Source organism: Rutilus rutilus (genome assembly GCF_951802725.1).
Source record: "Rutilus rutilus genome assembly, chromosome: 6".
Lineage (NCBI taxonomy): Eukaryota > Metazoa > Chordata > Actinopteri > Cypriniformes > Leuciscidae > Rutilus > Rutilus rutilus.
In genome coordinates, this window is record NC_140214.1 from 28050991 (window position 1) to 28077639 (window position 26649).

A 26649-nucleotide genomic window follows, 5' to 3' on the forward strand; every position below is an offset into this window, starting at 1 on the left:
GTCAGGCTTTAGTTCTACTAAACTATGGCAACATGTAACATTTAATCCTTAAAATGGTCTAGTATCTATTTTCATGCTAGTAGGCTACTTATTTTGTAGACACTAGTGTATTTTTTTTTTTTTTTTTTAGTGTAGCTATTATTTCCATTGCTCCTGATGGCCAGTACATGCCTGCTAAATATAGTATCTAATAAATAATTACCAATTTAATAGGCATTAGTATCTAATGAATAAGTAAGCTGCCTAGGCTACTATGTCTATTTAATAGCTAGGCCAACTAGTATCTAATCAATGAGTACCAGTATCTAGGCCAATTAAGAACTAATTAGTAGTAGTAGTATCTTTTAAAATGGTAGCCTACAAGCACCTAAAGAATAAGCTTTAGTAGCTATAGCTAAGCACTAGTAGCTAATGAAAAGTACTAGTATGGAATAGATAGTAGCCTATCTACAAAATAAAAATAAGTAGTAGCTTGAAAATAAAGTACGTTTTAAGGATTAAATGTTAAAACTGCTTGCCATAACTAAACAGCCTTGCAGATAGATAGCACACGTATACGTCTGCAAGATGTCTGTTAAAGATCACTTCATCTGGAAAGCATCTGCAGTTTACTAACATCTAAGATGTCAGTTTTACATTCATTCTCATAAACATCTTAATACAATATTTTAATGGTCACCAAAACTATTGGTTACCATAACAACAATCTTTAAAATATCTAATAAAGTCATACAGGTTCGAAGCGACCTGGGTGAGCCTGAATTATGACAGATTTTGCATTTTTGTTGAACTAGCTCTTTAAGAATGATGGGCGTGCGGTAACGACCAGACGACGTTTTTCTTTCCTTTATTTTGGTTATTTATAATATAGGCTAGGCATAATATAAAAATAGGCTACAAATACATACGCTTGAATTAATACGGGTGGTCTTTGTTAAGATTTAATACTTTTGTCATAATGAATGGAAAGTGACAGTCAGTGGAACTAGGTCAGCTGACACCAGTTTCACACTCGCTCAGGCAGATGAACTTCTGAGATAAAGTCTAACTGAGGTAAATAAAACTCTCTTCTTTGTAACAGTGTATTCTGCTACGACTTTACAGCACTTCGCCATGCAGTGGAAGGGTGTGCGCAGCTCCGGGCGAATCGCCTGCTCGGTGCGGGAATCGAACCCATGACAGAAGCGGAGTTGAATGCGGATGTCCTCCACGGCTCGCTGACACTGATAAGGAACTGGAGTGTCGGGATGTGCTCGTTTTAAGTCAGACGAGCTTCTGCTGAATCTTCACATTACGGACGACGACTTAGGCTGATCGGTAAACTGGAGTGAATCAATTCGCGAGTGGAGAGCGTTTCCCCCTTCATATTAAGAGAAGAATTATAACTGCAGAAAAATGGGAAGTACAGTGATGGACTCCAAGAAAAAGGATTGTACTAAGAAATCCTCAAAGAAAAAGCGATCTCTGCACCTAAACATGCCAGTGAGTTTATTTTCGCATGTAACGTTTCCTTTAGGCTACTGCTTCTTATAATGTGTCGACAATTCCGCGTGAGTGTTGCGTATGGCGCCTGGAACTGTCTTTAAAATAGCCTAACTGTTACACTATGTGATCTCATTGTTTACATTTAAACGTTCTGATGCAATTTTGGAATGCTAGATGTTCTATTTTCAGAACGTCTTTATGTTACATGTTGTCTAATAAGTTATTGCAACTTATTAAGCTAACATTTCAGCCGATGTGTTTTGATTTGCTTTATTAGGTACTCCTGCGCTATTTATCTAATTACAATCGTGCGAGAAGTATATATTTGGTAAGAAATCACTTCTGCTTGAGCTATCAGAGCTGTCAAAACATGAGTTGCAAGGAACCTCCCCCGCCCCGATGCGAACGCGTGTTGCAAACATGAACGCGTGTGTTGAACAGGCCTAACGTTACGTTTGTTTGCGTACGATAACAAAACAGAGCGCACGCGCTAGTGTATTGCTAACGTTTTCAAGAGTATTGCCCGAAATGTACGCTTGAAATTTTACTGTACATGGTTTGGTACGTCATGCTGTTCCATGAGCCTGGCTGTTTAGAAAGCTGAAAGAGGAAGTCAGGAGGGAAACAGCTGTAAGAGAGCCGTGACTCATCATAGCATAACTACATCTCTCTCTCTCTCTATTCCTTTATGGAAAGGCCATCTACTCAAAACAAAGATAAGGGAAAATTATGATATTCTGTCTCTCTTGGAGACATTAAGTAAGTTTAGTACTGAAGCCATGTCACCTTGCGTTCTTTATCCAAGTGATTTCTCATAGCATGCTTTGTAGATCCCTCTCAGGTTTTCAAAGGGATGCAACATCATCTAGTCTACTGCGTATAGCTGACAATATTATTTTCAGGCACCATGCTGCTAAGAAATTAGTTTCAATCTTTATTTACTGCCCCTCACAATCCATACATGATTATTTTTTCCAGTGGAACGTTAAAAGAATGTTTAAAGAATATACACACAGCTCTTTTCCAAGATTTTTCTTAGTGATTAGTGAAGAAACCTGTTTGAACAAGTAGGCCTATGTTATGCTTGGTCATGACGCATGAGAGAATCAATGGCCTTTTGGCTTTAATGGTGTCAAACCTGTAACGCTGACGCACCATTTTTTAAATGAATTCAAACACAAATGAAAGATTCAACAGAGAGAATACTGTTAGTGTCTTATGTCATTTTCTTTCTGTTCCTCGCACAAAGCTGTAGTATTGCTACAGAAGCTTAAGGATATAATACAGAAGTGCTATGGACTATGCACGTATGCATTTAAGAAATATATAGGGTGAAATTCCATTTCATGACAACTTTAAGCTTATCCTTTTTTGTTTCACAGAATAAATTACAGCACGCAGGTTTGGTACAACATGCGCAGGAGTAAATACTGATAGAGGTGATTTGTAAATGAATTGTTCCTTTAAAATGGCCTACTCTTTAAAGCTGTGTATCTGAACACTCTGCAAAAAGCTGCAAAAAAACGTTCCTCTTCCAGTGCTGCAGAATGGCTAAAGTTCTCTGTTTCTCATTAGAAAAACCCATTATGCGAGACTAAAGTCTCTCTCTTGTAAATATCATATCATGTAGGTCTTAAATGTTTGTTTGTAGTCCATAAAGCAAAGGTCTTCTTTTGATAATATGAAGAAAAAAAGCCGCCTGCTCTACCTTACAAGTTTATCTACAGTTTCATGTTTAGTTTCGGTTCTGGAAAAATAGTTTAAACACGCTTTTCCGACAGATTAGCATGCTGATCATTTATCTTTCTGTAATAATGATATTCCTGTACCTGTACTGCAGCCTAAAGATCACTTCATGTTTGTATATCATGAAAAGTCCCTTTGGGAAAAACATACTGTAGCTCTTGTTTGTTTGTTTTTACAATAATGACCACTGCGTTAAGATGTGGGATTTCCATTTATTCATCTGCCTCTATATTCATAACATCTCTGTCCATATGAGAGGTGTGTCCTGGCTCCGCTCATAAAGGACTCTCTGTTCAAATGCTGCAGTTTGGGAGGGGGTTGGAAATTAAGACATCTAAAATCTTGACCTTAAGACAAAATCATAAAATATTTGTAACTGTGCTCATTAATGAATAACCTTAAATAGAACGCTTCAGACATAGTCTGGAATGTAATATTTTGGTATTGTCAGAGGTGTATTTTGACTATGATTGATTGGTTCTGCTCATTGTCTGTGAAGACAAAATCCCTACTTGTCAGCGTTTGCTATGTTTATTTGTGGTACTTGTTAATACAACTTGTTGAGGATGGCAAGCAAAAGCAATCATCTTTGCATCATGTCAAAAAAATGGATTAGTAGAACAGTTCTGGTGCAATAGTGTTCTGCTATTCCAGTATGTAAATAAAATACACATCTTTCATAGATGACATGTTAAGCACTGCAGTAAAGGAAGTAGTTTATCAATGCAATGTCAGAAAGTGAAATGTAGGTACTTTAGCATAACAATATAGTTACAATAGTTTCTAATTTTTATTTAAAAAATGTCAGTATGCATTAAGAGGTTTGGTCTGGACCTTATAAGAGTCCTATACACTAGTTGGTTAAACTAGTTGGACAAGAGTAGAAAGTATTGTGAACTGATAATGAATTTAGTAAATTGAGCATGTAAATGCATCATCGTGTGCTTTCATTCAACTTAGCCTTGGCAACTTTTGGCAAGTTGGAGGACCTGAGGTAAACAAAGTCATGCTGAGTCAAGGTTATTAACAGTGTTGGGGAAAGTTACTTTTAAAAGTAATGCATTACAATATACTGCGTTACTGCCTAAAAAAACGAATTGCGTTACTTGGTTACTTTGTATTAATGCTTTACGTCACTTTTTCTCATCTGGGCTGGGCTTGCTTCTTTGTTTTTTAATAACAAAACATATTTGGCAAATGTACATGCCCTTTCACACCAAAAGCTGAAATGAATACGCCTCAGGATGAAGGATTCAAATTCACGCCTGTACAGTAGAGGACACAGCTCAAACAAACCTTTCAGATGTGCTGCCATTCTGGATCGCAGAAGAATAGGATGCCGGAGAAGTAATAAAAACTAAAGAATGGAACACAAATGTGATCATTTTTGCTTGAATTGGTGGCAGCAAAGACATTGGTTAATAAAGTGAGATTAAACACAAAGTTAATTTGTGTTATTTAGCATATTTAATCATTGCGGGTTTGCGTGATATTCAGAGTTTGCATTTCACTGTTTTATTCATTTTGAGGAATACATTTGTGCAAGTGAGATGAGTAAATGCATGCTTACATTTAGTCTAAAAGTACATGTTTTTTTAATTACACACACACAACACCTCTGCATCTTACTCCTGATTTCTCTCAACATGCGGACAGGAGAGCTGTCAGTCAATAAATGGGAAATCAAAGTAAGTTGTATTACTTATTTGAAAAAGTAACTCCGATATTTTCAAAAAAGCAATCTGATTATGTTACTCACATTACTTTCTAGTAATACGTTACCCCCAACGATGGTTATTTCAGCCAAATACTTAGCTTAGTTACTTTAGTACTTTTATATACTATTGTGAATATACTAGTGTTGCTTTTTGTATGCAAAACTATTTGCATTTGGTTTTTCTCAGTCTTCCGAGTTACCTTACTTTTACTAAATCATTCTTGTTATGAATCATAATACATCTTTGTGTACATTGTTTGAAACGCATTAGGTCATTCTTTTGTGGAAGTAAAACATCTAAAAACCAATTGTGTTTGAGCTACGCTTTGTTCAGTGTCTACTCTTTTAAGAATGTTGAATAAATGTTGAACAGTTGCCTAAAACATGTCCCCCCCCCCCCCCCCCCCCCCCACACACACACACACACACACACACAGTGAGGTTTTTTTCAAAAGTGCTACAAAACCAACCAATGTTTGAGCCAGTCTGCCTTCATTGAATAAAAGATTAGAGAGTCCATTTTGTCTTTCTTTATGAGTATAAGAAATGTCAGGCAGAGCAATGTATGCTTGCCGAGCGTCTCACTTACATAGTGATAAATCATATCTTAAATGGCTGTTTAAACCCAATATCGTACATTATTTAACATCGTCTGCTTAAAGAATAATGAGGTTAGCGATTGCAAAATCACATTGATTCTGTTAAGCTTCATTCATTGTTTCTTCATTCATTCACTATTTTCTGAAGTCATTGATTTAAAATACCTTTTTTTCTCTTTAAAAGACCATGTTTTGAGTCGTATGGTTTGTCTTTTATCGTTAACTCTTGATGTTTTGTCTTTTAACAGGATTTGAGCACATTGGAATCCTCTCTTATGGACGGAGAGACTGACAGATCAGGAAAAGATGAAATACAAAAGGTAAAATACACAAACCAGTTTTTGTCCATGTAGAGCGTTCCAAATCATTCATTTCAGCATGCTGCCTTACTGTATAAAGCTGCTGTATGTAGAGAGCAAAACTAGGTCACTAGGTTTTGGAACAGAGCCTTTGCATGTGCGATTTGAAGGAATTATATGTGGATTGTTACATGATGAGTTATATTACACATAAATAGTACTGACTTGTCCAAACATATTCTTTGTTGGTAGTATATTCAAAGGTTGGGCTGATACGTTAGGGAAACCTGCTCATGAATAAAAGGCGAGGCAGACTTTCTTTTCACATGCTGCTCTTTCAATTTCATACTCAACAATTGAAATGCTGTCTCTACGTCTACGGTTATGGATGATGATTTTGCAGAGTAAGGGAAAAAACTATGCCAGCACTTAAATGTGCCAGAATTATTAAGTAAAGTATATAAATGGCAGTATTTGTAATAGGTCAGAGTGAAATGGTCATGCCATGCACAAGTAGTTCTGCATTATTTAGCACCATATTACTGCCAACTCTAATGGCTTTTAGTTTTATTTACTTATTTGTTTATTTAAAAATGATTCACCCAGCCTTGGACGTTTTCACGTTTCCTTATTTTAATTACAGCATCTAATATTTATATCTCACCCACTCAGAGCTAAGCTTTAAGGTGACGCCTACCCTTCCCCTTGTAATCAAAGGCCAAGCAAAGCTGGGCCAATGAAAACAGCCTGTGAAGCAACCGCAGCCTAGTGAATGGGCACATTAGCAAATAAACAATCTAAGTGTTTGCCAAAGAGTTGAAGGTCAGTACTTTGAAATACTAACTATTTAGGGCACTAGACGCACTGCTGGCTTAACTTGAAACTGATTGTTCATTGTGCAATGAGGTTTGAGAAAACATGCTTGCTTTCAGGTTGCCTTTGTGTACTAAGATCAGCCACACAGAACAGCTAAACTTTGAAATAGTTAATATACTGATATTTGCATAGTTTTTTGTTTTGTTTTTACTTTCTTAATTCTCACAAAATTGTAAATGTGTATAAATACTGAAATGCAAATATATAATTTTGTGAGAATTAAGTAAAAAAAAACAAAAAAAAAACTATGCAAATATCAGTGGCTGATCTTAGTACACAAAGGCAACCTGAAGTATAGTATAGTTAATTTATTAACTATACTTTGGCAACTCAACAAATCTTTTATTAAGTTGCCAAAGGATAGTTAATAAATTAATCTATAGTTAATAAGTCAGTACAAGATTGTTTTGAAGCCTTGATGTGACTTGAAGCCTTGAAGTAACTACACTATCTCTTCTCCAATTCTTGTTGAAAATATTTCTCCTTCAGCGTGTGTTGTGCAATGTTTTGGCTTTGTCTTGCTATTTTCAAGTAGTATGCTGATGTAGTGACATTCTCATCCTGTTTCACCCTGGTATCACATCAATGCATTGAAGCGCTTCGTTCTCGCTTCAACTTCATGGCAAAGCCTTGAGATTCAAAAGTCTCAAACTTCAAAACTACTGGGCAGATCCAGCTGATGTTTCAGGAGATTCCATATCGATTGTCCGTTATTGAGCTGGAGATATCATGTTATATACAAAATGAAGTGTGGAATGTTGGACACTTCATGCACTCAATTGTCACAGCTTTCCTTACGTAGCAGAAGCGGAGGGAGGGGGAAGTATAATATAAGCGTATAGTGTATATTCCGTCATTTGGGACATAACTACAATCTATTTTCTCTTATAACTTCAATAACTCTAAAAGTTCATTTAATGAAAATATTTACTTTTGTCCCACAGGGTTACAGAAGTGACTCAGCTAGCCCACGTTTGAGGTCTCCTGCCAGTCAGCCCTGTACCCCAGTTTCAGCCCCCATTTTTCCCAGGACCAGTTCAGGATCTCCTAAAACCCTCTTCCCACGACCACTATCTTCTCACCAGGACTCACCTCCCAAATCTCCCCGCCGTCTCAGTTTCAGTGGTATCTTCCGCTCCTCGTCCAGCTCAGCCCCTGCCAGCATCAAGCTCTTCTCCAGATCTAGAAAAAGTGAGACACAAGTCTATTCATGTAATATTTTTAATTGATTTGAACCCATATTCTTTTCCATTAATAGAAAATAAATACTGCATATTCCAGGCTTGGTGATTAATGAAATGGTTAATGCAGTATGATATGCTGGCCCTGTTTTTAGGTTGTTTTATTATTTAGCTGATGAACTTAGCTGTACCTGAGCCAGTTATATTATATTATTCAAAATGATTGCATAGTCATACTGTAGTCACTACCTTACAATGTTTTTTTATCTTGCGTTGTAATATGACAAGAATGCTGTATTGAGTAGGGTTGGATTTGAGCGATTCTGATTCCAAATCTGCTTATCGATTCCTATTCCTAATTTCGATTCCGATTCGAAATAAAAATATCATTCACATTTAATCTTATTACAAAACATTTCATTGTGGCTAAATACTGTACCATGAACAAAAATCAACAGGCTAAAGAACACTTACACAAGGATTTAAAAATACCATAGCAAAAACAACTAGCCTAACTAATATCAATTTCAAGCATTAATAAAGGCAAGTAAGCATTCAGTAATTAAAAGAGAACAAATAAACAAATAAGCAATCGCACAAATAAATACAATATACTGTTACACATGCGTTTTCTTTGTTCACTTAAGACATAACCGACTGTGTTTACAAGAATATTTTGACATATTTTTGTGTATGTTTGTCCGTTCAAGTGCAAAACTCAGTTCAGTAACGCGAACTATTCAGTATTAGAGGCGGCTTTCTGTGCGCACGTTTTGGATGTGTGTGCAGCACAGAAATCAACGTGCAGGTCTCTTGTGCCCAGATGGTTTAAAGTCATATTTAAATGCACACAAAGGAATCGATAAGAGCAATCGAAGTTTCAATTTTATAACAAGTATCCGATTCCTGACCGATTTTCGATTCCCTACCTTAGTATTGACCAATCAGTATCCAGGACCAGAACTATCCATTTTATAAATACAAATTGTTATCTATTTTTTATTTATATTTTATTTATATTATTCTTTCCCTCATAAAACATATCAAATTATGGCCATCAGGAGTTGAAGCACTGTATGAAGTATTTATGTCGCAATTGAGAATAAATTTATTCATGTAAGTGATCTGATGCTCACTGCAGTTTCAGCTGTCTCTATCAAAGCATGCTGTAGATCAAGACCAAAACAGGTTACACTTTATTTCAATGGTCCACTTTACACATTCTACTAACTTAGAGTAGTAAGTTCTAGTAACTTTGCAACTCTATGTCAACTGCCAGAGTATTAGTGGACTGTCAGCTTAATATCTGCTAATATGTTATTTTGATGCTCTGCAACCATTCTACTCATACGTAACTTTGCAACTACATGTCAACTTATTCTATTAACCTGAACCCTAACCCTAACCTAACAGTCTACTTATACTCTAATTAGAGTTAGTTGACAATCATGTAGTTGACACATTACTTATAGTTTGTAGAATATCTCAAGTGGACCATCAAAATAAAGTGTAACCCAAAAACAAAACCATTTGTAAGAATTCAAACAGCAACTTCCTCAGTTAGTCGGTTTTCTCTATATACTGATCACAGACCTGTTTTTGCATCTATTCTTTTGTTATAATGGTTTTGGGGAAGCTGATTGTGCATCAGTGTCAATGGGGAATTTTAACAAGAGTTTGACTTCCTGTTGAACTGCTGTCAAAAACATCCGAACAGGAAGTGGTTAGATCATGATTTGGGTTTTCTAGCCTTTGATTTTTGAGCACATGCTATTAGGCCAAATTGTGCAGATCGAATATGCCCATTAAGTAGTTTCTTAGTTAATAGGGAACAGACATGGGTGCAGATTACTGTTTCTCAAGTCAGAGTCATGTCGTGGGCTGGAAATGACTTGAGTGAGGGGTTGTTACAGTATTTAAAGGCCAGTCTCAGGCCCACAGTCCATTTGCTGACTTCATGTTGATAGTCTAGCTATGCTATGCAAGGGTAATTCTTGGAAGAATCAAGTTATCAATATTGTAATAAATGATTCCTAAAACATCAAGAGGAAATGAATATAGATTTATTCACTTGGTCCATGGCTTTCTTTAGAATTTTTAATTGAATCTCATTCTTCATTGGTTCTTATTTCCTATTTCTTAATGATGTCAGATTGTAGGCCACAAATATGTTTTTGATGTTTATAATATGGCAAAAAGAAAGACATTACAAAGTGATAGGATTAAAATGATAGGTATAGGGGGGGATCTGTTGGAAATAGAAAATGAAAATCAGTTGTTTGAACCCCAACATTCTTCAAAATATCTTTTGTGTTCAGCAGAAGAAAGTCAGTCGGATTCGGAAGGACACGAGGGGGAGTAAATGACAGAATTTTCAACCCAAACCTAACCCTAACTATTACTTGGAGAGTCATACTTGTTTCTAACATTTATAGTATCTTGCAGCTTTACGTAACTAATGTAAGTTATGTAACTAACATCTACAACACAAGTGTTAGTCTTAAAGGCGCAGTAAGTGATTTCTGAGAAACATTCAACAAATCAAATGCTTTAACATTAATAGTGTGGCAGAAAAAACACAGCACCTTCTCAGTCTGGTTTCAAATGTTAGTTCCAAAAATCTGCTGACACTGAATATGTGCACAATGATTTTCTTAACCATGATATCTGTGTGTTAATAAAAATAAAAATACCCTACTAAATCACTGATAATACGTCTGTAATAGGGGATGTATTATGTGATGTGGTTTATGCAATTGATCTACTCTAGCATTCTCTTCTCTACATTTGAAACATGAGCTAGTTATACTTTTATTAAATTACATAGCCATATATTCGAGAGCCAAAGACTGACAAATCTCCCTCTCTGTTTTTTGAAGGTTTTAGTTTGAGAATCCACCCACAGCTCTAATAATGAAGAAAAATGACTGGATTGTTTTTTTAATGATAGCTTTGTCTTTCAGTAGCAGTATTTAAAAGCTTTTATATTGCTGTACAATATCAGATCTCATCTCATTTTCAGTATATTGATAATGATAACACTGAAGAAGTAAGCAACCGAACTGTTATGGTAAATACAATAGTATATAAATGTGATATTCTCATGGCAAGAGCCAATATTAGGTACATTTTCACATGAGCACCTGCTCTTAAAGGGATGGTCGGAGTAATTTCAACCTAAATCACGGAAGTGACCTCGACGGAAGTTTCCCAAATCACGGAAGTGACCTCGACGTCCGGGTTAGCGGTAGCATAAGCCATCAGGCAAGTGTCATTTAAATAAACTCCTGATGTACTTACAAACTTTCCAATGCCTCGTTTTATGAGTACATAACCTATTTGTACTACTGTAGAAGTTTGGTACCATTTACGAGATACATCCTTGGATCCATTAGCGCCTGCACTAAGCCATTCGGCTGATGTCTCTAAAAAAGCTCTAACTTTAATAATGTTCGACCAAGGGAAAAAAAAGCTTCAGGGGGGGTGTTTGGCTCGAGGTCATGGTGCGAAGGACCCTAGGCATGGAAGCATGTTTTCTCACAAACAAAATCACTGCGAGCAGTTGAGAATATGAACTCATAAGCTGTTAATCACAGCTGAAAAAAACAGACATAGCTGATCTTCAGAGAAACTCCTTCATATCTACACTACAGCTATAATTTCTAGTTGAAATGTGTTCAAGATATAAAAAGAAATATGGTGGTGAGTGAATTTACGCACTCAAAAAAAGAGCAGTGAGTCATTCTACCCTGATAGTATGAAGAGGTTTGTTTGCATCTCAGTGAGAAGAATATTCCATAAATGTGTCCAGCGTTATAGAGATGGGAGTGGGAAGACTGAGTGCCTGTTATATGTTCCACACTGAATCTAAATTAATACACCTAAAAGATTCTGGGTGCTGGCCATGTTTCCAAATTGTTCTTCAATAAGAGGACTCTTCTGAAGCCTGTTTCCTTTGCCTCAGGGTCACAGGAACGTCTCTTTTGACGAAAAGCTTTTAGAGCAAATAGGAAGTTTTAAGAGCTATTTTTTATGGGCTCATGCTGATGATTGTGGTGGCACATTGAGGCTTTATGAATACATGTCTTTGTGCACTTTATTTGAATAATATGAAACCTGAGCATTTACATGCACTAAGATCCCAATGTATCTGTTTGACCTCCTCCACTTCTGTTAAATAATACAACAGTACATACTGCACTTATATATTGTAAGGGTGGTTTGCCTACAGGGGATCAGGCTGCAGGGCTGCCGAATGACTAAATAAATGTTATCAGCAAGAAAAAAAACTGTACATTACCACCCACTGCTACTTATACCAACGACGTAAATAAGCGCAGTTACAATAGCTAAATATGTTGGAGAGCTTTGCTATAGTCTGACAATATTGTATTGCAATAGGTAGCACTTAAAAGTCAATCTCAAATCAAAACCAGTTAGCACATTATTTGTAACTGAAAGGGTTTAATGACAATATGGTTATGGTTACACTTAAAATAGTTACAGAATAGCTGTATGAGATGATAAAAACTTTTTACTCCAGTATATACCCAGCATATACACTCACCTAAAGGATTATTAGGAACACCTGTTCAATTTCTCATTAATGCAATTATCTAATCAACCAATCACATGGCAGTTGCTTCAATGCATTTAGGGGTGTGGTCCTGGTCAAGACAATCTCCTGAACTCCAAACTGAATGTCAGAATGGGAAAGAAAGGTGATTTAAGCCATTTTGAGCGTGGCATGGTTGTTGGTGCCAGACGGGCCGGTCTGAGTATTTCACAATCTGCTCAGTTACTGGGATTTTCACGCACAACCATTTCAAGGGTTTACAAAGAATGGTGTGAAAAGGGAAAAACATCCAGTATGCGGCAGTCCTGTGGGCGAAAATGCCTTGTTGATGCTAGAGGTCAGAGGAGAATGGGCCGACTGATTCAAGCTGATAGAAGAGCAACTTTGACTGAAATAACCACTCGTTACAACCGAGGTATGCAGCAAAGCATTTGTGAAGCCACAACACGCACAACCTTGAGGCGGATGGGCTACAACAGCAGAAGACCCCACCGGGTACCACTCATCTCCACTACAAATAGGAAAAAGAGGCTACAATTTGCACGAGCTCACCAAAATTGGACAGTTGAAGACTGAAAAAATGTTGCCTGGTCTGATGAGTCTCGATTTCTGTTGAGACATTCAGATGGTAGAGTCAGAATTTGGCGTAAACAGAATGAGAACATGGATCCATCATGCCTTGTTACCACTGTGCAGGCTGGTGGTGGTGGTGTAATGGTGTGGGGGATGTTTTCTTGGCACACTTTAGGCCCCTTAGTGCCAATTGGGCATCGTTTAAATGCCACGGCCTACCTGAGCATTGTTTCTGACCATGTCCATCCCTTTATGACCACCATGTACCCATCCTCTGATGGCTACTTCCAGCAGGATAATGCACCATGTCACAAAGCTCGAATCATTTCAAATTGGTTTCTTGAACATGACAATGAGTTCACTGTACTAAAATGGGCCCCACAGTCACCAGATCTCAACCCAATAGAGCATCTTTGGGATGTGGTGGAACGGGAGCTTCGTGCCCTGGATGTGCATCCCACAAATCTCCATCAACTGCAAGATGCTATCCTATCAATATGGGCCAACATTTCTAAAGAATGCTTTCAGCACCTTGTTGAATCAATGCCACGTAGAATTAAGGCAGTTCTGAAGGCAAAAGGGGGTCAAACACAGTATTAGTATGGTGTTCCTAATAATCCTTTAGGTGAGTGTATGTAAAATGTTACCTGAGGGATAGAAAGAGAGAGTGAGAGAGAAAGAAAGTGTAGAGAGAAATAGGCAAAGAAAAGAGGAGGCAAAGAAAGAGTGCCCCAAGAAAAGGACCCAGAGGAAAAGAAGACCGGGAAAAAGAAGAGACAGAGCGAACTTTTACAATCCTCTTTTATCCCTTCCTAGACCATGTGACTGTAGCCCAAATGTGAGACATTCAAACTGACCAATCAGATAATTACAACTTCCTCCACCGTACTAAAGGTGTGACAATTACACCCCCGATGTACACACATTTGTGTGGCAGGCCTTGATCACTATCAGCACCTCTGTGTCTCTAGGAATTCCAAATGACCCTTATGGTAAGAAAGAGGGGGTTCAAACAGTAAAGCAAATGTCTTTGTTCATTTCCAAATATCTTTGATTATTTTCAACCCTACAATATGATCTGGTAAATAAATTCATTCTGACCTGCACTTGCCCTGTTTACACCTGGTATGAAAAAGCGTTATCATCAATCTGATCACAAGTGGACAATGTGATAATACAGGTGTAAACGGGGTCTAAAACGTGCTTTGAGCTTGTCCACTTTCAACCACTTCCAAAAGTAGTCGAAAATGTATTCGACCAGATTGCTTTCGTAGTGTAAACGCTCATGTGGTCGATGTTTGAACAGCCACAAAAGACCATCTACTCTCCGTACTGACCTGGTGCGTAAACATTATGGGAAGCGCGCTAACCAGACGGGATTTAAACTTTGCTAGCTGAAGACCTAAGGCTGGTTTGAAGAGGAAAAACTGACCAAGCACAATGTTCTCTTATCATTCCTGGTTTCTAACACTCACAGCGTTTGGTCTTGCAGCTGTCAGAGCAGAAACTAAAGCTGCTGCTCTCCTTATGTTCTTCTGACGTCTCCGGTCGCGTTCATATGTAAATTGTGTGAGCTTATTTCATCCATCAGATCAAAATATCTGAAAAAGCTCACACATTTTCCTGCCCATAGACCCTCCCCTCGAAGAAATCAGGACAGAAGTGGTTAAAAGTAGACAAAAAAGAAGGATTAAAACACCAGGTGTAAACGGGAATGTGTCTCCCTCGTCTACTTGTGATCCAATCAACCAAAACACATTTTAATACCAGCTGTAAACAAGGCTTTAGACTCACAACAAGGCCTCAAACATGTCAGCTATCTCCTTTACTTCCCAGCAGGAGGCACTGTGAGTCAAACATTCATCATATATCACAGTTTGAAGAGTTAGATGATAATTCATACTTCAAAGTACTTAGGTTATGTAGTTGCTGTTTCCCCTGACGTGCATCACTCCTTACGAGTAAGAGAGCATTGCAGCTTTGATTAAACCCAGTTGTGTTAAATTGTAGTGAGACAGACATTGATCTTATAGAATAATATAGTCTGTTTTGATTGACCACTGAATCTTTCAGTTTCACTCTGAACATGTTTAGAAGGCTTTATTCTCTTTATTGGACTGAAGCGTTCTGTGGCAGGGTGTAAACACCAGGAATCACATGAGTTGCAGGCTTACAAAGACACAGAGCTCTCAGGATCAGCACTTTTCTAAGGTCACTGCTGTAACGTTTCTATATTATTGTCTCTGCCCTGGAAGAGAAGGCAGAATTGAACTATCAGGAATAGATGGGATTTTAAACCGCAGAAGTAAAACTATAGGATTGAGATCACAAACAGCTGTTCAGTTGTTCTCGTTAATATTAAAGGGTTAATTCACCCAAAAATGTTGTCATTATTTATTCACCCTCATGTCGTTCCAAACACAAAACACAAATGAAGATATTTTAATGAAATCTTACAGCTTTCTATCCCTCCATTGACAGTCTACACAACTACCACTTTGATGCTTCAAAAGGTTCATAAAGATATTGTAAAACGATTTCATAATTGAGCGGTTCAGGCCAAATTTTCTGAAAGAGACATGATTGCTTTATATGATGAACAGATTTAATTTAGGCTTTTATTCGCATACAAACATTCATCTACTCGCACATCAGTTGTGGTCAGTGTTGCCAGATTGGGACGGTGATTTCCAGCCCAAAAGCTCACCAAAACCCGCCCACTACAAGAAAAACCCGCCCAAAATTTTACTGCCGCCAAAATAATATGATATAAATTCATTACCATGTCATTCAAGGTTGATAAGCACAATTTTTATCTCCTTAAAACAAAATAACAATGATAAAATAAAATAAAAAATAAAATTCCAGGAAAACAGATCAAAACAGGGCAATAATAAAGGAGAATTAGCCAATATGACTAAAATGTCCAGATGGACACTGTCAAAACGGCAATCAAGAAATGAACCGATTACTTTAACCCTCGGTGCAAAATATAGTGCAATCTGGACGGTGTAAAAGTTGCCGATGTCTCTGGTAAGGTTAGGTTAGTGTGCACATGGCCATGGACATATTTCACGTCCCATATTTCATTTAATTTCAAGTCATTCAACTGTGCTCTCCTCTCAGAGTTATATTCACCATCTATCTCCCACCAGGTGTACGTTTTTAGAGTTGCTCACTATCTTACTCTTTACTGTGTAGATAAAACTTACTGTTTAGTAGGCTATAGCTAGCCTATCACTTTGGCATTAGCGATCACTTGAATATACAGCTACAACTTATCGCGCTCAATCGCATCTGCCTGCTGATCACTGATTGGCTAAAAGTGCGTGCTCGTCGGTGATGTCAACACTAACGCCAGCTGACTCTGCATGGGCGCGCGTGTGTGTACAGTAATGTCATGAATGATGACTGATTTTATGGACTACATGCACACTTTAGTTTAGTTTTTTAATCAATTAGACTTTAAAATGTAGATGTTTGAAAACCGCCGAACTGACCCCAAACCAGCCCAAATTTTGTCCACCCGCCCAAACCCTTTTTTACCCGCACAATCAAATTCAAAACCGCCCAATTGGGCGGGAACCCGCCCAATCTGGCAACACTGGTTGTGGTAAACGGAAGCTCAGGCATGTTGGCTTGACGTGCGAGAACCAATGAGGTTCATTCTTGTGTGTTACGCAGCACGTTTGAGCTTCTGCATGAACCAATGAGGTTCATTCTCGTGTTACGCAGCACGTTTGAGCTTCTGCATGAACCAATGAGGTTCATTCTCGTGTTACGCAGCATTTTTGAGCCTCCTCAAGAACCAATGAGGTTCATTCTCATGTTACGCAGCACGTTTGAGCTTCTGCATGAACCAATGAGGTTCATTCTCGTGTTACGCAGCATTTTTGAGCCTCCTCAAGAACCAATGAGGTTCATTCTCATGTTACGCAGCACGTTTGAGCTTCTGCAAGAACCAATGAGGTTCATTCTCATGTTACGCAACACGTTTGAGCTTCCACAAGAACCAATGAGGTTCATTATCATGTTACGCAACACGTTTGAGCTTCCACAAGAACCAATGAGGTTCATTCTCGTGTTACGCAGCTCGTTTGAGCTTCTGCAAGAACCAATGAGGTTCATTCTCATGTTACGCAGCACGTTTGAGCTTCTGCATGAACCAATGAGGTTCATTCTCGTGTTACGCAGCATTTTTGAGCCTCCTCAAAAACCAATGAGGTTCATTCTCATGTTACGCAGCACGTTTGAGCTTCTGCAAGAACCAATGAGGTTCATTCTCATGTTACGCAACACGTTTGAGCTTCCACAAGAACCAATGAGGTTCATTATCATGTTACGCAACACGTTTGAGCTTCCACAAGAACCAATGAGGTTCATTCTCGTGTTACGCAGCTCGTCTGAGCTTCTGCAAGAACCAATGAGGTTCATTCTCATGTTACGCAGCACGTTTGAACTTCCGCAGGAACCAATGAGGTTTGTTGTTCTCACGCTCTGTTCATCATATAAATTGATCGTGTCTCTTCAGAAAATTTGGACTAAACCGCTTGATTCATATGGATTAGTTTTACAGTCTCTATATGAACTTTTTGAAGCGTCAAAATATTATTATATAATTATTAATAATAATAGCCTATATATATATATATATATATATATATATATATATATAGTAATGTTTACTGTAGTAATTAAATGTAAGAATTTTATTTAAGGGGAAGTAAAATGGCATAGCATAACTGAAAGTTTTAGAAATAGAAATATCAGAAGGAAAGTGGGAGGGCGACACAAAGCCAAAAAAGTAAAAGAAATGTAGTATCTGTATGCAAATTCAGTGGCCAAGCAAAAAGGGCAACATCGTGTGGAGGACTGAACCAACAGTGTGGCTAGCTTGTGTTGCCTGTTCTCCTTTTACAGCTTCCTGCCATGTATGCTATTTTAAAGACACACAGCTGCACCTGACAATTTCCTGCAGAGAGGGCAGGGCTGCTCGCTCCACAAACAGAGAGTGACAGAGAGGGAGGAGAAGAGAAAAGGCGAGAGGAGAGAGAGAGCAGACAGATGAGGGAAGAGAGGCATCATTTCTGAGACGATCTGAGGCACTGGGGGTCCTAAGCAAGTCTGCCTTTCATCAGCAGGGTCTGCTCAACTGACACAGAGTAAGCAAAGTGACGGACTGCATTGAAGTTCAATGGAGACAGAGAATCGGGATCAATAGCACTGGAATACAGCCAATGGCAGGATTTCATTTCTACAAAGGGTACTAAAGTAGTACATGTGGACTGCTGGGACATGTGGCAACTGTGAAGATCAGACTGAAAACACAAGGAGACTAGCATAAACATCTATAAGAGACACTTCTGAAGGCACAGTTCTCCGTAGCTCGGCTCCATGATCTAGAACTGGTGGTTTCATTAAAAACAAGAACCTCTTCTGGAATTTAGGACATTTGCTTTGGCTTTACTTGTGTTGAGTTCTCTGCTATCCGAACAGGATCTCTGTGTCGTGCAGTTAGGGGGGTATGGTTGATCTTCAGGTCGGACGCGAGGCCTTCTGGTTCCCATGAAGAGGTTTGGCAGTTTGCGTCGGACAAAGAGGCGCAAGGACGACGAGCTGCTCACCGGGAGACGCCAGTCAGAGTCGGCATGTCCGTCTGGTACGGTACTTATCAGGATATTCTCTGTATAGAGCCTTCAGCTAGACATAACAGTATTGATATTTGTCTGGCAGTGGAATGTTTCAGTCTGCCTTGTGCTATTATGAGGCAGGCATTGACTGTGTTGTTCGTTAAATAATCTATCAATTGGTCAGATATGTACAGTATATGTGTATGTTGTATAAAGTGCCATGACACATATTGTTGTTTGAACTTGATCAATCATTCATGAGCTGCTGACTTGGCCACTATTTTTGTGCGTCAAGATCATTGAAATAGACATTCCAGTGTAGAGGTAAAGGCAGTTACTGTTGGTCGGCATGGTCCACATTGAGCCTGTGTATTATGTATATCTTTATTAAATCACTTGGAAGGGAAACTCTTTTCAGAACTAATTTGGTTCAGGGTCGACCCCGAAGCTATCAGCTGATGCCTTCGTAACAGTGACGGAAACACAAATGTGACTGTGGGTTCCATTAGGACATTAGGAGTAAAGCAAGGGATACCACATTCACCTGTAAGGTTTTAATGCCATTCCTTGATGAGTTAATCGATTACTAAAACTGGATGCATGAACTGGAAATTAACACTATGTTTTGCTATCGCATACTATGTTATATTGAAATGCATACTATATTAAGAACGTAAATGTAAGAATATTGAGTATTGCAGTCATGTGACATGAAGCTGTAAAACTTGACTTTGGACAGACTTGAAGGTGATTGTAATTTTTTGAATGTTAAAATACTTTCTTGTATCCCATCTCAATATGCAGAGAAGACAACTAAGTAAGCTGTTCCAGTGAGGTTAAGCTGTAAGTTGATTTCCTCTAAAAGTATTAACACTATGACACAATCAAAACATTATCTTACTTGTTTGGGTTTCCTGACCATCCCAACATACTGATAGCGATATTAGCTCAGCCAATGGCATGAGTTTGCGGCGGGACTGTCTGTTGGCTGAGCAATGGAAGACGAGGGTAATGTTTGGTAAATCTGTTTAGAAAGCCAATATTTTTGCAATACTGTATGACACTGCTAGTAGTGTACAAATGAAACCCTATATACCTTTAAAGAACAACTACATTTGGTCTTACCTTATCATTACTTTTTCTCGATGTATTAAGGCAGCCAGTTTGTATGGATCTGATGCATGTCCAGTATATCTGGATACGCGTACACATGCACTGAATCAGATGATGGGTCACATTATATCAGCCTGACTGGAAAGTTGTATGAGAGTCGCAGTGGTGTCCTAAGGGGCTTCACTGTGTGTCACATGAAATAGTGTTCCTGACGCAAACCAAACAGGCTCAGGTTGCCTCACCACACTTTCATTTGAATCCAAAGTTTGTTTTAGGTTTATGTTCAGGCTTAGGATATAGGTTAGGATTAGTTTGAAGACTGATTTTCAGAAGGCAGTATGTTTCCTGACTGACTCTGACATTGATCTTTTGCTGAATAAGAGCCATGGAAGTGTCTGAAAGCTTTAGCCTCCGTTTCTCAAGTTCCAGCTGTTGAAAGCATGACAAATAGTCTTCTTGCTCAATATAGTTAATACGGTGAAGTTATTAGGATGTGCTGTGTGGAATAGCATGCAGGAATATGTTGATATCAATGTACCATGACAGTTATTGACAAATAACTGACAAGGATGAAAACATAATGTAAAACAGCATGCACACAATTAGATTAGACGACACTAATTACTTCAAATGGGTCAAAGACTTTGTGGCCATATTTCAAACTATATCATTGCATCATTATTATTGAACTGAATTAAGACATGCAGTCATCATTCAGGTCTCACAGTAAATGGTGCCATCAAATAGTCTAAAACCAGAATCCCTCACTTAAACAATTCACTGACATTACCATGGAAAGAAGTCGAACTGGTCTGAGATCAGCATGCCAGCATACACACTAGAGGTCTGACCCTTTGCTGTGAGTGAGTGTTATCTGCCCTCGTGGAATGTGTAGCAGTGGCAAGGCTAAAATAAGAAGCTAACGCAGCAACACACCAAACAGGTCTAAGCCAGCTGGGAGAATGTGGTTAAATGTCAGGAGATAGTTCGGAACCCAAACTCATGTTCATGTGCACACATAATGGCTTTTAATGCTTACTGCCCTCATATGCTTTATGAGAAGTGTAGTTTGGGTCCAAGCTCAGTATAGTTAATGTGGTGAAGTTAATATGGGGATTTACTGTAGTGTACCTTCATCCAACAAGCATCCTTCAGTGTGTGTTGCTACTAGTGTAGCATCAGTGAAACAGTACGGATCTCAGCAAAACTGTTCTTATAAGCTCCTCACATTTACCGGCATAAATCAAGGGGTGACGGAGAAAGCTTGTAGTGTATTTCATGCCAACCACCCAGCCAGTATGCTGGAGGAAGAGGCCTGGAGGGACGGAGAGGCTGTTATGACGAAGACTTAACCCTTGTGCATCCTTGAGGACATTTTTGGCTTTTTCAGTTTTGTTTTTTTGATCACTTTGCCTGTGTTAATGCTAACTGCATAAAATTTGGCACGGGTGTGTATTTTTATTGGAATTTTACTATTTCATCATCATTTTCTTTAAAAAATCTATTTTGCACTAGTTACACAAAATACTTCCTCTTAGGACCTTAAGGACAAAAATGCCCCCATTGAAACCCATTAAAACTGCATTTTTTAATCCCTGTGCCGTTTAACTATAAAATGATGCAATCTTTTTTAATAGGCTTTCATTCTGTTGGCAAGGCTTCAAAATTGACATTTTTACCATTTTTTATCAGATGGTGCCATTTTTTCAGGTTAGGCCTATAAAGCAAATACTCGCTTTATTCCTGTTTTCTGCTTCGGCATATTATAGAGCCAACTGGATAAATTATGCAACGATAATTGTGTGGGTTTGTTGGTATGGATGTCTAAGTGTGGTTGGTATGTGTGTTATAAAAAAAAAATGTGTTTGTGTGCATGTGTGTGCTTGTAATATTTGAGAGAGAAAAACTCAACTGCAAATCGAAAATTCAATCACTGTGTTCACCAGTGGAGTTTTGCTGGCATCCAATGGGGAAAGTCTGGTACTGCGCCCAAACAAAATCTTACTGAAAGCTCATTTTTTGAGATATCATCCTCAAATTCGGAACACAACCTGTTTAGATTTATGGCTTTGAATTTATATCAGTTTTAGAGTTCCAAATGTTTCATAAAATATATATTTTATATAAAATATTGATTATAATGTTCATAAATATTTTTCATAAACTTAAACTTCTATAACATTTTTTTGGTTGCACTTTTTTTAAATTTTTTCACTTCAACAACAATCTGCCAAGGGTCTTCTTTAAAATGAGACCAAACTTAAGTATTTGCTCCCAAGCATAACATTTTTATGAGAGTTTTTTGACTTGGACATTTTTGTCCCTTTTGGACCTATGAGTAAGTTTTTTTTTTTTTCTTATGTTAACTGCATTAATTTTGGCACAGGTGTCTATTTTTATTGTAATTTTACTATTTCACCCCCATTTCATTTGAAAAAAAAAAATGTTGCACTAGTTACACAAAATACTTATATATATTTTATATAAAATATTGATTATAATGTTCATAAATATTTTTCATAAACTTAAACTTCTATAAAAAAAATTTGGTTGCACGTTTTTCACTTTTTTCACTTCAACAACAATCTGCCAAGGGTCTTCTTTAAAATGAGACCAAACTTAAGTATTTGCTCCCAAGCATAACATTTTTATGAGTTTTTTGACTTGGACATTTTTGTCCCTTTTGGACCTATGAGTAAGTTTTTGTTTTTTTGTTACTGTTAACTGCATGAATTTTGAGCTATTATAGAGCCAGTTGGATAAATTATGCAATGATAATTGTGTGGGTGTGTTGGTATGGATGTCAGAGTGTGGTTGGTATGTGTGTTATAAAAAAAAAAAAGGTGTTTGTGTGCATGTGTGTGTTTGTAGTATTGAGAGAGAAAATCTCAACTGCAAATAACAAAGCCAATCACTGTGTGACCAGAGGAGTTTTGCTGGGATCCAATGGGGACAGTTTGGTACTGCGCCCAAACAAAATATTACTGAAAGCTCATTTTTTGAGATATCAACCTCAAATTTGGAACACAACTTATTTAGATTTATGGCTTTGATTTTCTAGCCGTTTTAGAGTTCAACTTGTTTCATAAAATATATATTTTATATAAAATAATATTCATAAATAATTTTCATAAACTTAAACCTATATAACTTTTTTTTGGATTTACTTATAAAAAAAAAAATTAACTTCAGCAATAATCTGGCAAGGGTATTCTTTAAAATGATACCAAAGTTAAGTCTGTGCTCCCAAGCTTCAACTTTTTATGACCGTTTTTTGACATGGACATTTTTGTCCTCTTTGGACCTATGAGTAACTTTTTTAAATTGATGCACAAGGGTTAAGATGTGGTCAGGCAAAAAGGTCCATTGTCAATGTGTGCTGCAGGGATAACTTCTTTTTTTTCGCAGGCCAAAACCCAGAAACAAGTTAGCATTTTTTTAACTTTCAGTTCCATCAACCTGAAGTCAGTGGGTATTTTGAAGTGGTTTTGGTTAAATGACATAAATATGGTCTGTGGTTATCACAAGCTTTTTTTATTTATTTTGGCATAGATACTATATCAGTAAAACCCCCTCATGATTTTTTTAAAGCTTTTACTTGTCTTGAAAAAGGCACTTGCTTACAAGTGGGAAAATGGGACTACAGATGGACATTAAACGCTGTTCATTAAACGGTGTGATAAATAAATAAAGACTGAAAATAAAGACTGAAAAGCCGTCTCAAATGGCACCCTAAACACTCGCAGTCTTTCTACAAATCCGCACTTTCGTGATGTAACCCCTAACTGTCGGGAACAAGTCTGTTTGCGGAGCTCGCTTCAGTGCAAAAGTGCACATCGAGGGCCACAAAGGGGGCACTCTTGAGCACCCTTCTGAAACCTAAAATGACATATGGGAAACCCTACGGTCTCATGGACTTAATAGACATGTGTATGCGGTAGTAATTGTAAGTCCACAAGTCAATTTAGGGACAGGCCCAAAGAGTTGTTGGAAGCTTAATGGCGGCACCTCCTGATTTTGCAGAGTTAGATGTGTTCCTGGGTGATGCGTAACACTGATGTAGAAGCACCTAACCCTGGTTGTAAGCCTAAACTTGATATAAATTGCAAACTTGTCCCTCAAATCTGATTGGTTGATTTGAATGTTGTTCCAGGATCAACAAAGATGTTGTTGATCACTTGGTAAAATCAGGTTCGCTTAACGGTGGTCATGTTGAAGTCACATTACCCTGATGTAGTTCATTTACAGTCTACGTTTAGCGTTGTATTTAGGCTTCAAAATTGGAGCTAAACTCCACAGAAGACTGCCCTCCAAGAGCAGGATTGGACACCTCTGGTTTAGAGGCAGACGTGATGCTGCCCTGAAGGTCTAGGAACAGGCAATCTTAAAGGAATAGTTCACCCAAAAATGACTTTCTTTCTTCTGTGGAACACATAAGAACATATTTTGAAAAATGTGTAGGCAATAACAGTTTTTCAGAAACATTGAAAGTCAACGTGGTCCTTTTCAAACTGCGCTTAACTCTGGGCTATAGTTGTACTAAACCCCGTTTTACACTTTAGAAGCGGTGTTAGCATCGCTTTTGACCCAGGACTATGAAACCAGTAATGAAAGCAGGGTTAGCACAGCTGCAGTGTAAACCAATGTAAACCACATTGCGGTTAGGGTTAGCCTAACCTGGTACCCAAACGTACGCAGTGGAAAACGATGCAGTTATAGAATGTTTCAACTACATTCTTAGCAACAGACACGCAATCATGTGCCTCATATTCACCTGATTTGGACAGTCACAGAAATACAGCACACTGTATATGAACAGTCGTTACTGCATTTGAGGGTAAAAATGTCAAATGGTAACAGAAAACATGTGTCAAGAAGTCAAGAAGAGACGAAGAGTTTTTTCATACCTTTATAGTCCATTCAGGAAAAACGTAATAGTACAAAGCAACATATTAAATGAGGATGTGCAATGCTAGACTCTTTATGTAAACAGATCCTACATAAAGGATGCATTCATCCAGTCGATGACACTGATACCGCAATATGCCAATAAAGATGTTAACCCAGTGTTTAGGAATGTGAAGTGTGAAACATCATATTATGAATACCCAGGATTAATTGTTAACCCTGGGTTAAGTATGAGCAATACGAAAAATGAAGCAAGATAACCCAGGATTCTGTTTATCTAGGGTTTACTAATTCATATGTGAAAGTCATGAGAGTGTATCCCATCAAAACCAAACGCTGAGAGGTGTGACCATGCACAGACTCAATTTGATTCTTGAGCGACTATATAAATGACGTTAATGACTGACAAACAGCTAAAAATTGGCTAATGGAACGCCAGCATTAATTAATATCAGCCTGACCCCACGTCTCACATGGACCCTTCCCTTCCTGCACAACAAGGAGGCTTGCCAGAACTAATCCTACTGTGTCAACAATACACTAATTGACTACAATTGTGCATTTCATAAATCAAACCATATCATCTCATATCCTAATGATGGAAACCCATCTTCTGAATCACTTCCCAATGCTGTGTGCAGCCAAAACCATGCCATACACATTTCCCAGTCCAAAACAGAACCTTTTAATTGTGAAACATCAGTAGATCAAGCATAGTGACCATAGACAGTAAAAGAAATGGACACAGCGACCCCATTGGATTCAACGGAGAAAAGTGAAGTCAATTAGAAGCTCTCACTTCCTGATGGCTGAGCGTACTGCGCAGACTCAAACTGAGCTTGACGACGTAGATGTGACGTGAGCAACCCGTCTGTCTTCTAGTAGCTGTGCCAAGAGAAATCTGAATCATTCCCTTCCAAAACTTGCAGAGACGGAGAGTGTGAGTAGGAGGTGTCCATGAGCTAGGAGCAGGAGCAACTTTTGCTAAGTATTCTGATTAATTACTTTGTCATTTTGCCTCCACGTCCCCCCGATTGCCCGCAAGCTTCTCCTCCTGTCTATACGGTAATTTATCTACTGTGCGACAGAGAGTCGCGTGGTTATGACGCAATCGTTAGCCTATTTTTACAAAAACTGCTTCTACGGGGCCATAACGTAAGATACAAGGTAATGGAGCCTTTTACACAATTTCGTGTTTCTTTAGAAATAAATAATGGACAAATTAAGTCTTTAAACGCCTCAGATGTAAAGTTATTCGCTGTCAAAGTGACGCCAAAATGAATGGGAGTCAATGGAATGCTAACAGCAGGTGATGGTCTGCTAATCAATGGCGGCCCCCGGGGAAGCTTCAATTTCCGGCTGAGAGATTACCCCCTTGATAGTGACCTGCTGTAGCCAAGACACACGAGTTAGAGCCTGACCTGTCCTGAATATATCCAGTTGCTTCAACCCTCAGCTGAATGAATGTACTGATATGCTCCATTCTACAGCTTTAAAGTTTCCTCAGAGCACATGACCTTTTGGTCATGATATGGCAGTGTTAGTAGAGGCTGGTACAGTAATATATCAGTGCATGCAGTACATGATGGGTTATGTCAGGACTGTCATATGAGACAGTTTGCTGTGGTATCTCTGATAAATCCAACTCTAAACACAAGTGATTATCTCTATAGTAACATTCAAACAAAGGAATGCTCTGGGTTAAATACAAGTTAAGCTCTGTCATTTGTGGCATAATTTTGATTACCACAGAAAATAATTTAGAATTGCATTTACATTAAGACACACCCCTTGGAAGTAAAGAGGTCATTGTCTAAGAACCACATAAAATAAACAATACACATTAATAAGCCCTGTAACTTTTGCTTGATACATGCAAGGTTACCAGAAAATGACTGGTAAAGCAAAACAAGAGTTTAATTCAAATGGAATGGAATTCCCCTTCA

At 38.1% G+C, this 26649-nt stretch overlaps 1 protein-coding gene across 8 annotated transcripts in view; it reads left to right on the forward strand.

The window, feature by feature from the left end:
- The first annotated feature begins 871 nt into the window (after positions 1-871).
- prkag2b (protein kinase, AMP-activated, gamma 2 non-catalytic subunit b) overlaps positions 872-26649 on the forward strand; it is a 39940-nt gene continuing 14162 nt past the window's right edge. For 2 of the 8 annotated variants that reach the window (XR_014627621.1, XM_084411172.1), the window contains exons 1-3: positions 872-1482; positions 5796-5867; positions 7667-7913. Coding sequence is in view for 2 of the 8 variants with exons in the window: in XM_084411172.1 (XP_084267298.1) it covers positions 1396-1482; positions 5796-5867; positions 7667-7913 (406 nt within the window). In the remaining 6 variants the exon portion in view is untranslated. Of the gene's footprint in view, positions 1483-5795; positions 5868-7666; positions 7914-18061; positions 18712-26649 lie in introns of those variants that run through there. The other 6 variants (XR_014627623.1, XM_084411173.1, XR_014627622.1 and 3 more) reach the window with 5 other exon arrangements.